At 42.3% G+C, this 17,226-nt stretch overlaps 1 protein-coding gene across 2 annotated transcripts in view; it reads right to left on the bottom strand.

Moving 5' to 3' along the window:
- SYT16 (synaptotagmin 16) overlaps positions 1 to 17,226 on the bottom strand; it is a 119,411-nt gene that overhangs the window by 35,546 nt on the left and 66,639 nt on the right. For both annotated transcript variants that reach the window (XM_030884983.2, XM_004698637.2), the window contains exon 2: positions 11,265 to 11,480. In XM_030884983.2, coding sequence (XP_030740843.1) covers positions 11,265 to 11,480 — 216 coding nt within the window. The remainder of the gene's footprint in view (positions 1 to 11,264; positions 11,481 to 17,226) is intronic.

The raw sequence follows: 17,226 nt of genomic DNA on the forward strand, positions 1-17,226 counted from the left end.
GAGGAGCCACATGGAGACCCATGCCAGCACTGAGATGCTTCCACTGCCACTGAATCCATAAGACTTTCCATCCACTGGCCTGTGATCTTCCTGCATTCAGAGTCATTGTATATGTTGCATGAGTCTGAAGAGGAATTTATAGATTGGTATCAGACATATAGGCTAATGTCAGATTTGTGGACTTGATCTGAACTGGGCTGGGATGTTTTCTCAATTGGTCTTGTATATAAAACTTTTTCTTATACACCTATGAATTTGTTTCTCTAGTCTACCTGGACTCACATGCTTTCTTTCTCACACTTTAAAGTGGTCTTGTATAGCATATCTGTTTAATGAAATATAGCATTTGATTTCTTGAGAACTGCTTCCATGAGCACTGATCATAAATTCAAACAAAATAAAATCCTTAGTGATTTCAGTCTTTGCTCCCTTTATCATGGTGTTGTTTATTGGTCCAGTTGTGAGGACTTCTGCATTCTTTACATTGAGTTGCAACCCATACTAAAGGTTACAGTCTTACATTTTCATCATCAAGTGCTTCAACTCCCCCTTGCTTTCAGTAACACGGTGTGTCATCTGCAGAAGGTACTCAAAATATTACTAAGGAAGAGCTACTTCCTCAAAGTGGAGTTGATCTTAATGACAAGGATGGGCTAAAGCTTTTCAGACCTTCATTTATTGATGGGGCATAAAACCCAAAATGAGCTATAATCATCAATTAATAAAGGAAAAAATAGCTAGAAACATGGTATCAGTGACAGAAATTAAACTGGAGGTTTCATAATAGAATTTTGCAAGACCAATGACATCTTCATTTCAAATATATTTTTCAACAATATAAATGGCAATTATATACATGGACAGATGGAATATACAGGAATCAAATTATATCTATGGGAAGAGACAAAGGAGGAGCTCAAATTTACCAGCCCAAACAAGGGTAGGGGCCAACTATGGAATATAATATCAATTTCTTATATGTGAATCCAGGTTGAAGCTAAAGAAAATTAAAACAAGCCTATGATAGCTGAAATATGATCTTGAGTATATTTTGCCTGACTTTAGAGAACTTCTCAAGAACAGATTGGAAGCACTGAAAACTAATGGCAAAAGACCTAATGGATTTCAAGGACCGCATGCATGAAGATAGTCATTAACAATACAAGAATGAATAGACCCAAATGGATGTCAGATGAGACTCTGAAACGTGCTCTTGAACACAGAGTAGCAAGAGTGGGTAAGAGAATGAGGCAAAAGAACTGAACAGAACATTTCAAAGAGCAGCTATGGAAAAAGAAATATTATAATAAAATGTGCAAAGACATGGAATTAAAAAGTAAAAAAAGAGAAAGAAATGAAGTGAAATAACTCATTCAATATACCTCAAGCTGAAGTAAGTGAAGAATAAATCCAAGCCCTGAATTGCAATGTTGAAGAATTCTATGGGCAAACTATGAAAAGTACCATGGGCCGTGAGAAAAACAAACAAATTTGTCTTGGAAGAAGTATAGTCAAAATACTTCTTTGAGACAAGGACGATGAAACTTCATCTCACGTATTTTGGATGTGTTATCAGGGGATGCCAGTCTTAGCAAGGGCCTCGTGCGTGATAACGTCGATGAGCAGCAAAGAAGAGAAAGTGACTGGACAAGAGGCATTGGCACAGGAGCTGTGACAATGGGCTCAAACATAACAGTTGTGAGGACATCAGAGGATTGGGCAGTGTTTCATTCTGTTGTCCACAAGGTTGCAAGGAGGCATAATGACTAGAGAGTGCCTAGCAACAAGAGCATGGGCAAAACATTGACCACAGCAGGAAGCATCAAAAGAAGAGGGAAGGAACAGAGTCACTGTAACAAAAAGAACTGGTCAATAGCCATTTCAAGAGGTAGCATATAACCAAGAACAAATGGTACTGAATAAAGATGTCCATGCTGTACTGAAGACATTAAAGAAAAACAGAGCTCCAGGAATTGATGGGACACCAAGTGAAATGTTTCAACAAGTTGAGGATGCCCTGGAAGCACTCACTTGTCTATGCCAAGAAATTGAGAAGAGAGCTAGTTACCGGATCAACTGACTGAAAGAGATCCATATTTGCACTCATTCCAAAGGCAGGCAATGCAATAGGATGCAGAAATTATGAAACAATATCAATGGTAGTCCATGCAAGTGACATCTCACAGTAGATAATTAAAAAGGAGTTACAGCAGTACATCAACAGGGCTAGAAATTCAAGCCACCTCCAGAAAAGGACATGGAGCCAGGGATATCATTGCTGCCATCAGATAGATCTTGGCAAAGAATACCAGATAGATGTTTATTTGTTTGTTTGCTCTTTATTGACTAAGCAAAGGCATTTGGCTGTGTGGATCATAATACACTATTGATAACATTGAGAAGAATGGGAATTCCAGAGCACTTCAAGGTACTCATGTGGAACCTTTTATGAGCTAAGAGGCAATCATCTAAATGGAACAAGGGAATACTGTGTGGTTTAAAATCAGGAAAGGTGGGCATTACTCTTTATGTGCTAAACAATAAGCCCCTTTCACCATCCTAATTCAGTCTGTGTGGACTAAATTGTAGGACCCAATTACACATTCCAACACTAATCTATGTGTTCCTGTACAAATAATTAAAGAGAACATTTGGTTGACTTTTAATATTGAGATTATCCTAGATAGTTCAAGTAGATCTTATTCAATCAGTTGAAAAGCTTTACAGACAGCATTGAGGCTTACCTGAAGCAGCAAAGTTTGACCTATAGACTACCACCAGAGAGTTCTCGTCTGTTTTTCCTGATGGCTTGCCCTGTGGATTTTGGACTTGCTTAGCCAGCCTCCACAATCACATAAGCCAATTGCTCGCAATAAATCTCTTGATATATATTCCCAGAAGTTATTTTTCTGGATAGACTCTGATTAATACACCACCCTAAGCAAAAATGAGCACAGAGTTTGAAAATAATTGAGCTGCTTTTGATGATACCAGGAGGGTGGCATCTAGCTTTTATTGACCGGAAAACACTCCTAAAGGCCAACAAACAGTCTTTGAACTAACTACAAGCTTTTCTTTCTTGTTGTGGTGTTTTGTTTTGTTTTTGTCATTGATTTGTTGTTGTTTTGTTTTCTTTTGTTGCTTGGTTTTGCTCTGTCTTATTTTTGTTCATGTTATTATTTCCACAGGTCTGTCTAAATAAGATAGGCTGGATGAACAATATGGAGGGAAAAAAAACGGGACCAACAGTTCCAGGGGGACATGGGAGAGGGGGAAGTGGAGGGAAAGGAAGTGGTGTTAACAAACCCAGGGACAAGGGAACAACAAGTGATCAAAATTGGTGGTGAGGTGGGTGTGGGAGGCCTGATAGGGCATGATCAAGGGTAATGTAACAAAGAGGAACTGCTGAAACCCTGGTGGGGACTGAGCATGATAGTGGGACAGGAGGAAAGTCAAGGGAAATAGAAGAAAGAGCTGGGAGGCAAAGGGCATCTATAGAGGTCTAAATACAGGCATGTATATATGTAAATATATTTATATATGAGGATGTGGAAATAGATCTATGTGCATATATGTATAGGTTTAGTATTAAGCTAGTGGATGGACATTGGGCCTCCACTCAAGTACTCCCTCAATGCAAGAATACTTTGTTCTATTAAACTGGCATTTCATGCCACTCACCTTCCCAACATAATCGCTGAAGACAAAGCAGGTACATAAGCAAATGTGGTGAAGAAAGCTGATGGTGCCCAGCTATCAAAAGATATAGCGTCTGAGGTCTTAAAAGCTTGAAGGTAAAACAAGTGTCCACCTAGGTCAGAAGCAACTAAGCCCACATAGAAGAAGCACACCAGCCTGTGTGATCACGAGGTGTCGAAGAGATCAGGCATCATCAGAACAAAAAACCATATCATTGTGAATGAGGGGGATGCAGGGTGCAGACCCAAAGCCAGTCTGTAGGCAATTGGACATCCCCTTATGGAAGGGTCACGGGGAGGAGACGAGCCAGCCAGGGTGCAGTGTAGCAACGATGAAACATACAACTTTCCTCTAATTCCTAAATGCTTCCTTCCCACCCACTATCATGATCCCAATTCTACCTTACAAATCTGGCTAGACCAGAGGATGTACACTGGTACAGACAGCAACTGGACACACAAGGAATCTAGGACGAATGATCCCTTCAGGACCAGTGGTGAGAGTGGCGATACTGGGAAGGTGGAGTGGAAAGGGGGAACCGATTACAAGGATCTACATATAACCTCCTCCCTAGGGGACGGACAACAGAAAAGTGGGTGAAGGGAGACGTTGGACGGTGTAAGATATGACAAAATAATAATTTGTAAATTATCAAGGGTCCATGAGGGAGTGGAGAGTGGGGAGGGAGGGGAAAACATGAGGACCAGATGTCAGGGGCTTAAGTGGAGAGCAAATGTTTTGAGAATGATGAGCAAATGTTTTGAGAATGATGTACAAATGGGCTTGACACATTTGATGGATGTATGGGTTGTGATAAGAGTTGTATGAGCCCCTAATGAAATGACTTTAAAAATATTCTAAAAACTAACTTTTCCAATAGCAAAAATGTTATTGAATAAAAATAAAATACAAAAGGTAAAAAAGGCTAAAAGACCGAAGGTTCCTTACTTAAGAAGAAACATAATATAACTTACCAGTCTCTCTTTCTTTCTTTCTGTTTTAAAAGATAATTTTATTGGGGACTCTTACAGCTCTTATAGCAATCCATACATCAATTGTATCCAGCACAATTGTACATATGTTGCCATTATTATTTTCTAAACATTCACTTTCTATTTGAGTCCTTGGTATCAGCTCTTTTTTCCCTCCTTCTCTCACCTTCCCACCCTTGTGAATCCTTGATAAATTATAATTACTTTTTGTCCTGGATTTCATGTGTCGAGATCTCTTATCTGTACCAGTGTAAATGCTTTACTCTAGCCAGATTTGTAAGGTAGGATTGGAGTCATGATAGTTGGGAAGGGGGTGGGGAAGCATTAAAAAGTAGAGGAAGGTTGTATGTTTCATCAGTGTTCTACTGCACCTTGGCTGGCTCGTCCTTTCCATGTGACCCTTCTGTGAGGGGATGTCCAATTGTCTACAGATGGGCTTTGGGTCTCCACTCCGGTTCGCATGGGTATGATTGTTTGTTTTGCGTCTTCTGAAGACTGATCCTGTTGACACCTCATGATTTGCTTCCCAGCTAGATGGCCACTTGGTTATCTTCAAACCTTTAAGACCCCAGATGGTATATCTTTGAATAACCAGGCACCATCAGCTTTTTTACCACATATGCTTATGCACCCATTTTGTCTTCAGAGATCATATCGGAAAGGTGAGCATCACAGAATGTCAGGTTATTAGAACAAAGTGTTCTTGCATTGAGGAAGGACTTGAGTAGATGCCCAATGTCCATCTGCTATCTTAACATATAAATATATGTACATAGCCCTATATCCCTATAGTTATATATAAATATATTTACATATGTATGTGCCTATATTTAGACCTCTATAAATGTATTTTGCCTTCTAGTTCTTTCCTCCATTTCCTTTTACTTTCCTCCTGTCCCACTATCATGCTCAAACTTCTTTTGGCTCTCAGTTATTCCTCTCGGCTACATTGCACTTGATCAAGCCCCACCAGGCATTCTATACCCTCCTAAGCCATCAATTTTAGATCTCTCGTTGTTCTCTTGTTCTTGGGTTTGTTGCACACCCCCTCCCTTTCCCCCACCTTCCCCTCTACCATGTCCCCCCAGAACTATCGGTCCCGTTGTTTTCTCCTCAGGATTGTTTATCCTGCCTATCTTACATAAATAGACATGGGAAGAAAAGAAGAAGAAGAAAAAAGTCTATAAATAGTTCCAGGTGTGTCTATTGATCCTTATGAATGTTTTCTGATCAAGTCTGATGAGGTGCCAAGCCCTGCCCCCAAAGTCTATTTTTGAGATTCCCCAGGGACTTCATTGCTTTTAAAAAAAATCATTTTATTAGGTGCTCTTACAGCTCTTATCACAATCCATATATATATATACATATATGCATCCATTGTGTCAAGCATATTTGTACTTATGTTGTCATCTTCACTCTCAAAACATTTTCTTTCTACTTGAGCCCTTGGTCTCAGCTCAGTTCTCCCCCTCCCTCCACATGATCCCTTAATAACTTATAAATTATTTTTTCATGTCTTGCACCGACCACTGTCTCCCTTCACCCATTTTTCGATTGTCCATCCCATTGGGAGAAGGTGGGGTTAATATAGCGATAATTGTGATTGGCTCCCCCTTTCTGTCACCCACCCCCTTCCCCTTCCCCTCCTGGTATTGTTACTCTCATTATTGGTCCTGAGGGGTTTATCTATCCTGGATTCCCTGTGTTGCGAGCTCTTATTTGTACCACTATACATGAGCTGACCTAGCCGGATTTGTAAGGTAGAATTTGGTTCATGATAGTGAGGGATGAGGAAGCATTAAAGAACTAGAGGAAAGTTGTGTGTTTCGTCCGTGTTATACTGCACCCTGGCTGGCTCATCTCTTCCTTGTGACTCTTCTGTAAGGGAATGTCCAATTTTCTACAGATGGGCTTTGGGTCTCCACTCTGCCCTCCCCCTTTCACATCGATATGATTTTTTGTTTTGGGTCTTGATGCCTGATACCTGATTCCATCAACATCTCATGATCACACAGGCTGATGTGTTTCTTCCATGTGGGCTTTGTTGCTTCTCAGCTAGATGGCCACTTGGTTATCTTCAAGCTTTTAAGACTCTAGACGCTGTATCTTTTGATAGCCGGGCACCATAAGCTTTCTTCACCACATTTGCTTATGCATCCGCTTTGTCTTCAGTGATCATGTCAGGGAAGGGGAGCATCACAGAATGCCAGGTTATTAGAACAAAGTGTTCTTGCATTGAGGGAGTACTTGAGTAAAGGCTCAGTGTCCATCTGCTGTGTTAATACTTAGAAAATATATGTACATAGATCTATTTCCCTTTTGTTATATATAAATGTATTTACATATATATATATATATGCCTGTATTTAGACTTCTATAAATGTCTTTTGCCTCCTAGTTCTTTCCTCTATTTCCTTTTACTTTCCTCTTGTCTGGGATTTCATGGCTTTGTCCCCTTGCTGCTCTATTTTGCTCCCAGTGTATGTATGAGTGTGTGGGAAGGGGGTGGGCGGGAAGGGGGGTTTTCAGACCAGGCACACTGTGTCTCTAGTACTGTTCCTCCTAGCTCTCTGGGTCAGTGAGGGGACACTGTGTCTCTTAGTGGGGCCAGCCCTCCTTCTGTCCTCTCTGTGCATTGGCTGCTTCAAGCAGGAATGTCATCCTTGGGGCTTTGGTGGGTGGGCCAGTATGCTGTTCTCTCTTTCTCTCTCTCTTTCTCTCTCTCCTTCTCTCTGAGTTTGCTCCCATGTAGTCTGAGCAGACCTGCCCGTCCCCAAGTTGTATCTTCAGTGCTGTCCTCTGTGGTGCATTCTTCTGGGAAGGGGCTTCCATGTAGCTGGGACTGGGGCAGACCACTCTGTTTGTTGCTTCATGGTCATGTTTTGCCTTCAAGGCTTGGCGCTCCAGGTTGACCAGTCACTCTCTCGTAGGTCCAATTTTACCTGGATTTCATCCCTTTAATTTCACTGCTCCAACCCTTCTGAAGGCCCTTCTAAAGCAGAAGAATGCCTATCATTGTTCTTGATCTTAAGAAACCTTGCTTAAGCTATAGTGAAAGACAACAACAACAAATCCTCTCAGGAGTATGAGCTTCATCTCTTTGTTATTCTTTATTGATGAACATATTCACTGATCAAAATGAACCAAAAAAATGACACAGAAAAAAATCCATTCAATAAAACGATATAATACTTCTATGGCATTTTGATAACCTAAAATGTGGCAACAAAATTATGACTATCCCGCTGCCCTTCTCCAAAAGGTAGAGTCACGTTCCTCAATGTATTGGAATTTTTTCCTCTCTTGGGTTGAGAAAAGTTTACCTTTTATTTGCCATCTATGAAAAACACAGTCTCACCAGTTAAGACAAAAGGTAGACTGCTTTAAATTCCCAGAAGAATGAAGATTAGCACGGATGTCAGAACGCTAAGAACACTGGCTGTTGGTGTAAATCAGAAACTAACTCCTTGGGGTTCTGAAAAGTGGGGTCATTAGCTGGAGAATTAAACCAGCTTCCCCTAGGGACTCAACTGCTATAACTTGCACTAGCTAACATTTGCCCTTTCGATGGAGACAGAATTCTGTGATGTAATACTAACGAAAGAGCTAAGTGGGAGGGGAGTGCGGAAATGACAGAGGGTCGATATGTACTGATAATGTGGTCGGGTTACATAGGTATTTATTTATTGGCTTAACCTGGGCTGAAAGGAGAGTAATTAGCAAAGTATTATGGTTTGTGCCAGTGTGTAAATGCACATATGTAAATCTGCAGGTTATCATATTCCTACTGAAAAAATTATGACTACCAATTTTACAGTCTTTTCTTCTGCTGCTTGCCCTGTTCACATTAGAAAACTAGAAAATTCTTGTTTTATCTTCTTCCACGTTGTATACTTTTTCTAGTGCTAGAAAAACTTTGTCCCACTAGATGACGTGCCCCCTTTGATCATTTGTCCCCCAAAGAAAGAGTAGAAAACCGAGGTCACTAAGAGTGGTCACCAAGGTAAGAGGAGTGACATTTTCTCTAGCTTTTCACTAAATAAAAGCACAGAATCTTCCCGTTCCAATGTCCTGCATTCATTTAAGGCTCTGGACCTGAAGGAGACAGGGAGATGCCTGTCCGTTGCTCAAGAAAGTACACGGAAGTGTTGTGCTGTTCTTTTTGCATCCTTTTCGCCCTACTCTTTTGGAGCTGAAGAGGACAGAGGGTTCTGAAGCCCTACCTACCATCACACATTATTCCTCCCTTTACTCTGAGTATGTAACTCTTATTTTAGAAAAGGCAACCAATTTTGTCAATCAGCAGAATATAATGCTACTATAGGACGAATGCTTTAATAATAAAATCATAAAATGTATGGCTCTTAGCTAAAAGTTGAGAATACCAGAAAAATGTTTACCTGTGTTTTATTAATTACGCAAAGGCATTTGACTGTGTGAATCTTAATAAATGATGACATTGCAAAGAATGGGAATTACAGAACACTTAATTCCCTTCATGCAGAAACTGTGCAAGACAGAGAGCGATCGCTCAAACAGAACAAGGGGACCTTGTGTGGTTTAAAACCAGGAAAGGTGTGTGTCAGGGCTTTATCCTGTGACCACACTAATGCAATCTGTGTGCTAAGTGAATAATCTAAGAAACAGTATTTATGAAGAACACAGCTTCATAGTTTAAAGTAGACTCATTAACAACTGCAACATGAAGCGGACACAATCTCACTTGCTGAAAGCCAAGGGGCTTTTAATCATTTACTGATGAAAATGGGAAAATACGGCTTTCAATATAGATTCTATCTTAGTATAAAGAAAACAAAAATCTTTACAATTGGGTCAATAAGCAATAGCATGATAAACAGAGAAACGATTGAATTTGTCAAGGATTTCATTTTACTTGGCCCACAGTCAATACCCATGGAAGCAGCAGTCACGAAATCAAACAAAGTATTATATTGGACAAATCTTGTGAAAAAAATCTTTAAAGTGTTAAAAAAAATTAATATTTAACCTTGAGAACTAGGGTGCACCTAACATGAACCACGTCATTTTCAATCACTCCACATGCATGAAAAAATATAGAGCGTGACTAAGGATGATGAAAGAAAAATTAATGGTAGTAGTGGCATTACTGAATACCCATGGATTGTCCGAAGAACTAACTAATTTGGGAAAAGTACAGACAGAAAACTCTGTAGTAGAAAAGATGGCAAGACTGTATCTCACATACTTTTAGAAGGACCAGTTCCTGGAGAAGGACAGCATGCTTGACTGAGGGTTAGTGGAAGAGACGAAGACCCTCAGCAAGATGACTGACCCTGAGGCAACAAGATCGGTCACAAACAGAGGGCTGGTTGTGAGGCTGACCCCGGGCCAGGTAGTGGTGCTCCTGCTGTATATCAGGTCACTGAGAGTTGGAACCAGCTCAATGGCACCTAACAATATAACAACAGTGGCCATCAAGTGGATTCTGACTGTTGGCCCCCCATTTGTGTCAAGCTAGATCTGTTCTCCATCGTGTTTCCAGTGGTTGATATTTCAGAAGTAGATCACATGCCCTTCTTCTGAGGTGCCCCTGGGTAGATTCTAACCACCAACATTTTGGTTGCCCGCCTGGTGCATTAACTGTTTTTACTGCTCAGGGACTTTGTTTTAAGAATGTTACTGGTGTTGCTTTAATAATTTAGACTATTAATAAAATATATCAAACAAATATTCAGGGGTAATATAGATATCTAGAACTCTATTTGCATATGATTGGTTGTATATAAAGAAAAAAACCAAGTACCAGTCTCAATGTCAATGCATGGGTATGAGAAATAATTAAATTTATCAGAAAGGAATTTACAGAGGTTGATGTATACTGTGCTGGTCATTAGTGGTCCAAATGAAAAGGCTGTAAGGTGGCTGCAAGGTGGCATCCCTGGGGTGGTGCAGAGGATGATCATGCTCAACTGCCAACCAACAGATGGGAAGTCGGAGTCCACCCCAAGGAATCTTGGAAGGATCATGAATGGCGATCTACTTCCAGGAAGTGAACCCCTGAAAACCCTGTTGAGTGCAGTGACACTCTCACACACATGCAGTCACCAGGAGTAGGAAATGGCTCACTGGCAACTTTTTAACCTACAAGGAAGGAAGGGGCTCCACTAGCCAGGAGTCAAGGCTTACCTTCCCATGCCTGGTCCACCCCTCTTCCCAGTCCATTCCTGATGGCTCCTTGCAAGATGGTTTTCCCTATCCTGGCTGCCAAGCACTGCCTCACCGCCCTGCACTCCCTGGACTCTCAGGTGCAGAGCGGCAGTAGTTGAGTGATTCAAAGCATTCTTAATATAGCCACCCTTGGTCTAGATAAAAGATTCCGGGTGGCATAGTGGGTTATGCATTAGGGTGTCACCTACAATATCATCTGTTTGAACCCATCAGCTACTCCTTGGGAGAAAAATGAGGCTGCTTGCTCTTACTAAGATTGACAGCCACAGAAACCCCATATACGGGGACTCTGGGTCAGAGTCAACATGATGGGCAGTGGGATCCGTTTGGGTCTAGTTAAGGAAGGGCTGTTGCAAAGTATACCTTCGCATGCCGACACGTCAGTGCTATCCTCTTCCTGGTTCGCGAGCACGCGGCTGAATTTGGGTTTCTGCTCCGAACCTGTCTGCTTTCTTCTCTCGGGTGGTCCTCCAGAACGGAAACTCTGCGAGCGTGACACAGAGATCTCAAATTGCTTGATCACCTCCTCGTCACTGCCAGACGATGTGGACAGCTCCTCATCATCCCCAAAGCTGTTCACTGGAAAGAAACAAAAGCGTGTGAGTCCCTGCATGCCCAGGGTGCTCCAGGACAGAGGTAGACATTCTGGGGAAACGGAAAATAAATATGGACAATTCGCCTGGATGAAAGCAGGCCCCCAGAGGAGAGAAAGAATGTCAGCCCTCTGGAAACACAAGTGGAAGTCCAAAGGCATGAACCGAGAAAAGAACGCTCAGAGAAATAATTCGGAATGTATGGCTAGAACCCAGGAGAAACCATTGGGACCCGCACAATCAGCATAATGAGGCCTCTCATTGAGCCAAGCAACCTTGCTCATTTGCTCGGTTGCTTACATGTGTTCCTAACTTGGAAGAGGACAGCGAACAGCCCATTTGCCTTCTGTGCATTTCTGTCAATGACGATGGGAAATATGTTCTTTGCCACACCTCATTTATTAAAACACACAGAACCAAGCCCCGCTTCAGAGGTTTTCCAAAAGTTTTCTAGTTTTGAAAATGAGAGCACCATATTATGCATGCATTTAAAAATTGCTCTGGGGGCACTGAGATTTTGTTCAGGGTCGTGAAAAAAAATTGGAAGTGGTTAATGGCAATGATTGCACAATGTAATTAAAGTCATTTAATTGTATGGGCACAAAAAAAGTCGAAATGGCAAATGTTGGGTTTTTTTAATGCTTATACTTAAATAGAAAAGTCAACCAATCCATTGCTGTCAATTTTATTTCAACTCAAGGCAACCGAATAGGTGAAAAATATGACTGTCAGCGCCTGCAGAGTTATAGCCTCACAACCTGATAGAAGGTCCCTATGAGTTTGAATCAGCATGGTGGGATGTGGGATGGGTTTGGGTCTAAATAACAGAAGGGCGGGGGCCCATAGGTGAAAGAGCAGAACTGCTCCATAGGACTTCCTGAGCCAGAAACCCTATAAAAGCAGGTTGTCAGGCACCGGGGGGAAACTACCAACATTTACATTAGTTATTGAGCATGAAGTGTCTGCACTATCCAGAGACTTTATACTTACCACAATCATAATAATAAGCTAGTTTGTACTAGAAATATCTTAGACCTTTCTCTATGTCCAACCCATCCCATGGTACTGTCAATATTCTTTTCCAGCGCCATAATTCAAATGCATAGATTCTGCTTCAGTCTTTCTTATTCAATGTAGGAATTTCACGTGCATGTGAGGTGATGGAAAATATCATGGCTTGGGTGGGGCACCCCTTAGTTCTCAAAGTAAAATCCTTGCTCTTCAACATTTTAAAGAGGTCTTGGGCAGCAAATTTAACCAAAGCCACGCGCCATTTGATCTCCTGACTGCTGCTTCCACGAGCTCTGAATGTCGATCCAAGCAAGATGAAATTCTGGACAACTTCAATCTTTTCTTTGTTTATCCTGGTGTGTTTGTGACCTATTGATCCGGTTATGAGGATTTTGGTCTTTTTGACATTGAGTTGTAATCCAGACTGAAGGTTACAATCCTTGACCTTCATCAACAAGTGCTTCATGTCCTCCTCACTTTCAGCAACCAAGGTGCCATCCATGAAAGGACCATAGACTGACCCAAAAAAAAAAAGCCTGTCTTGGAAGAAGTTCAGCCAGAATGCTCCTTAGAGGCAAGGGTGGTGAGACTTTTGTCTCACGTACTTTGAACATTCTGTCAGGAGAGACCAGTCATGAGAGAAAAGCATTGTGCTTGGTAAAGTGGATGATCAGGATAAAAGAGCCCTTGACGAGGTGGACTGACGACAAAGGGGCTGCAGCATTGAGCTCAAATATAAGGGCAACTGTGAGGCGGGCAAGGGACCAAGAAGTGTTGCACTCCATTGTACAGCACCCAACAACCACCTCCAACCCAAATGCGTCTGGAATGATTTGCACCACTTTCTCCGCGTCCTCCAGACCGCAGCGCACTGGCCTTCCTTCTGTTTCTCCAAGTGCCAGAATTGCTCCTGCCTTTAAGGCTGTTGCCTTCGTTGTGCCTTCTTGAACCTTCCTCCCACAAAGTTTTGCATGGCTGGCTCATCCTCATTATTCAGTACCCCACCCCATGGATTGTCATTTCATCCTGAATGATCGTCTGAGCATCCTACCATAAGCAGTTCTCTGTGTAGCACCTGACATATTCTTTCTGGACTCTCCCCATTAATTAACGTGAAGTAAAGATGGTGCCCACTTTTTTTAAGCAACGTGTCTCAATTATGAAAAATAATGCCCAATAGAGAGTAACTGCTTGATACAGTCTTGTTGATTACTGAATGTCCCGTGGTCTCCCAAGGTGGCGCAGCCACCCTGATGTGTACTGTTCCCTGTGCCCTGAGTGTTCTCTAATCCCCTCTATGCCTGACTAACTCATCATTCAGGTTTCAGCAAAGACATCACTTCCTCCAAAAAGCCTTTCCTTAGCTCCTTAAATCAGATTAAGGTCTCCTTCCATGTGCTTAAAAAAAAAAGCTCTCTGTTCTCCAATCGTCACCTTTCTGCCTTGTGGCAGCATTGCTTGTCTAATGGCCAATCCTTTCCTGTGTACACTGTGAGGCTACAGCCTCAGGCTGACACATGACAGACAACTCTGTACACATTTGGGAACTTGGAAATGATGAGGGATTTTTTTTAAAGTAATTTCCTCCTTCCATCTAAAAGTCACACAATAATTTCGAGGAAGAATATGCTTGTTGATTCACAGATGGTCTCTGAAGATCATTTCTGAATCAGAAGCTTTGAAAAAACTTTTAAAAACTATATTTTAAGTGAGAGAAAAATACTTCTAAAACACCAGCCTGGCCAACACATTTATTCTGTGACTTGGTTTAAGAACTGATATTCCTACAGTTCTTTGGCAAACCAGCAATGAAAAGCAGCAAATTCTTACCGAGCTTTTGCCATGTGTCAGGCAGTGTCCTAAATGTCTCTCTTACATCATCTCATTCAGTCCACAGAAAGCCCCCATAGCCTTCCTCTATCCCAAGTAAGAAAAGTGAGGCTGTGGGGCATGCACAGCTGACTGAAGAAGATCAACTGTAAGCAAGGGGTGGAATCAAGACTGGAATCAAGACAGCTTGTCTCAAACTGCCAACCCCACTGCCACTGAGCTGATTCTGACTCACAGGAAGGCTATAGGAAGAGTAGAACTGTTCCCTAGGGTTTACCAGGGTATAAATCTGTACAGGAGCAGAAAGCCTCGTCTTTCTCCTGTGCTTCCAATAGCAGTTAGGAGCCCAAAGTGGAACTAACTAAGTCTCCAGGGCTCCTTAACCTGTCCCAAGAGCACATATATTCCTAACTACTTGGCTGGAGATTAGTATAAAGAAACAAAAATCCTCATAACTGGACCTAAGAGACAGCATGGTAAATGGAGAGAAGAGTGAAGTTGTATTTCACTCGAGTCCGCACTCAATGCCCATGGAAACAGCAGTCAAGAAATCAAAGGACATAATACTTTGGGCAAATCTGTTTTACAATGCCTTAAGAGCAAAACTGCCACTTTGAAATAAATGATTTATGCCACGGTATTTCCAGTCACCTCCTATGTATTTGAACCAGGAAGACAGGAAAAGAACGGATGCATTTAAATGATGATGCCGAGGAAGAATATTCCCAGCAGCACAGACTGTCAGAAAAACAGACCAATCGGTCGTGGAGGAAGTAAAGGCAGAATGCTTCTTAGAAGCAAGGCTGGTGATACTTTGTCTCACCTACTTTGGACATGTTATCAAGAGAAACGAGACCCAGAAGGGAGCCTCATTAGAGGACCACTGAAAAAGAGGAAGCCCATCAACAAGATGGATTTGCACGTGGCTGCAACAGTGGGCTCAAGCATGACCATGTGAAGAAGGAGGGGCTTCATTCCATTGCACGCAGGGCCTCTGGGAGGCAGAGTTGACTTGGTGGCACCTACTAACAGCGTGCTGGCGGCCCAGAGAGAAATGGTGGAGCAAACTCTTGCTTCGTGTGCTCACAGTCACTAGGTAAATCCCTCTGACCAAGCCCCTGACCTTCTCTGGCCCTGTCTCCTTATTTGTGGAGAATTTTTTGAGATCTGGGTCCTTTCCCAAACCTTTTCTATCTCCAAAATTCTGTGATTCTAAACTTCCTGGCTAGTAGGCATTACCATGTGAGCATTTTCCCATTGTTAACAAAAGCACCTATCTGCCCTCTCACTTAATTCTCTTGGGTATATCCAGCCCTGCGGTAGTACCCAAAAAGGTAAAATAAAAATTTTAAAAAGACCAAAATGGACACGGCGATACACAGATCACGTGAGGATCATCTACAAAGCCAGGACTAGCCAGAAAATCCAAGGACTAAGAAGAAGGAAGGGATGGCACGACCCGAAACACTGATTTCCTGGACTCAGTCTCGAGAACCGTGAGAAATAAACATCCTTCTTTAAAACCGCAAAAAAAAAGAGACAAATTTCCAAGTAATACTCTAATAAACTGGAGGGGAAATCCTCTCTGATGTGCATGCTTTGTCTCAAAAGCCCCTCAATGAACAATCTCCTTGTGCCTCAGTGTGCTGTGCGTGACACTGTGGTGAGAGAGGGGTCATCACATAGGAGAGCACTAGGCAGAGGCTAAGAGGAAGGAGTACCACTAAAGACACAACGCATGTACGACGGGCTCAAACCCAGGAGTGGCTGTCAGGAGGGTGGAGGGGTGTGGAGGGCTTTGTTCTGCTCTCCACTGACTCGATAGCCCCTTTAAAGGACACCAACAAGCACCCGGGAGGTGGTCAACAGGATGCATCAGGGAAGGAGTGGTCGAGTCAGACAGCTGTTGGAGTTCCTTCCAACTCTGCTTCCACTGGACTTGCTGTCTTAGGCCTATTTTAACCAGCGAAAGTTGTCACCAGTCATTCACTTCAAATTGGGTGAGTTGAACCGTGATATAGCTCAATCTGCAAAATAATACAGGTGGGCAATTTACTGGTATGTAGTCCTGAAGTGTACTATCCCCAACCAGGAGTCACGGGTCATCCACAGACCATATGTTCTTTTCATGATATCATATTTATCCTGATAATTGGAACGGTTCTCATTTGCTAAACATATATATTCTGTCTATTCGTCTCAGCATTACCCTCAAGTAAGGGACTGATGTTAGCCCCCATTGTATAGACAGGAAAAGGAGGCGCTAAGGAGATAAATAGCTTGCTAGAGGCCTGACACACACATTCCCTGGGAGACATTCCTTCTTACAAGACACATGGAGCTACACTAGAGCCCTGGAGCTGGAGGAGCCAAGTGGAGACCCCTGCCAGCGCTAATATGCCTCTACCACCACTAGATCCACAAGACTTTCCACCCACTGGCCTGTGATCTTCCTGCATTCGGCATCATTACATGTGTTTCATGGGTCTAAAGAGGACTTCATAGATTGGTATCAGACATACAGGCTAATACCGGATTTACAGACTTGATCTGGCCTGGGCTGAGATGTTTTCTCACTATTCAAATTTTCTTGTATATAAAACTCTTTCTTATACACATGAGTGTCCATGAATTTGTTTCTTTAGTCTACCTGGACTAACACACCAGTAACTTTGGTGGTACTATGGGTTACTCCTTGGGATGTTAACTGCAAGGCTGAGGGTTCAAACCCACCAGCTGCTCCCTGGGAGAAAGATGATGCTTTCCATTCCTGTAAAGACTACAGCCACAGAAGCCCAGAGAGGCAGTTCTACTCTGTCCTACAGTGTGGCTGTGAGTTGGGACTATCTCAGCACCAGTAAGTTTGGAGTTTGTTGAGAGGCACTCTTCTT

The sequence above is a fragment of the Echinops telfairi genome, unplaced genomic scaffold, assembly GCF_000313985.2.
Source record: "Echinops telfairi isolate 266 unplaced genomic scaffold, ASM31398v2 ScPeMD7_18;HRSCAF=68, whole genome shotgun sequence".
Taxonomy (NCBI): Eukaryota; Metazoa; Chordata; class Mammalia; order Afrosoricida; family Tenrecidae; genus Echinops; species Echinops telfairi.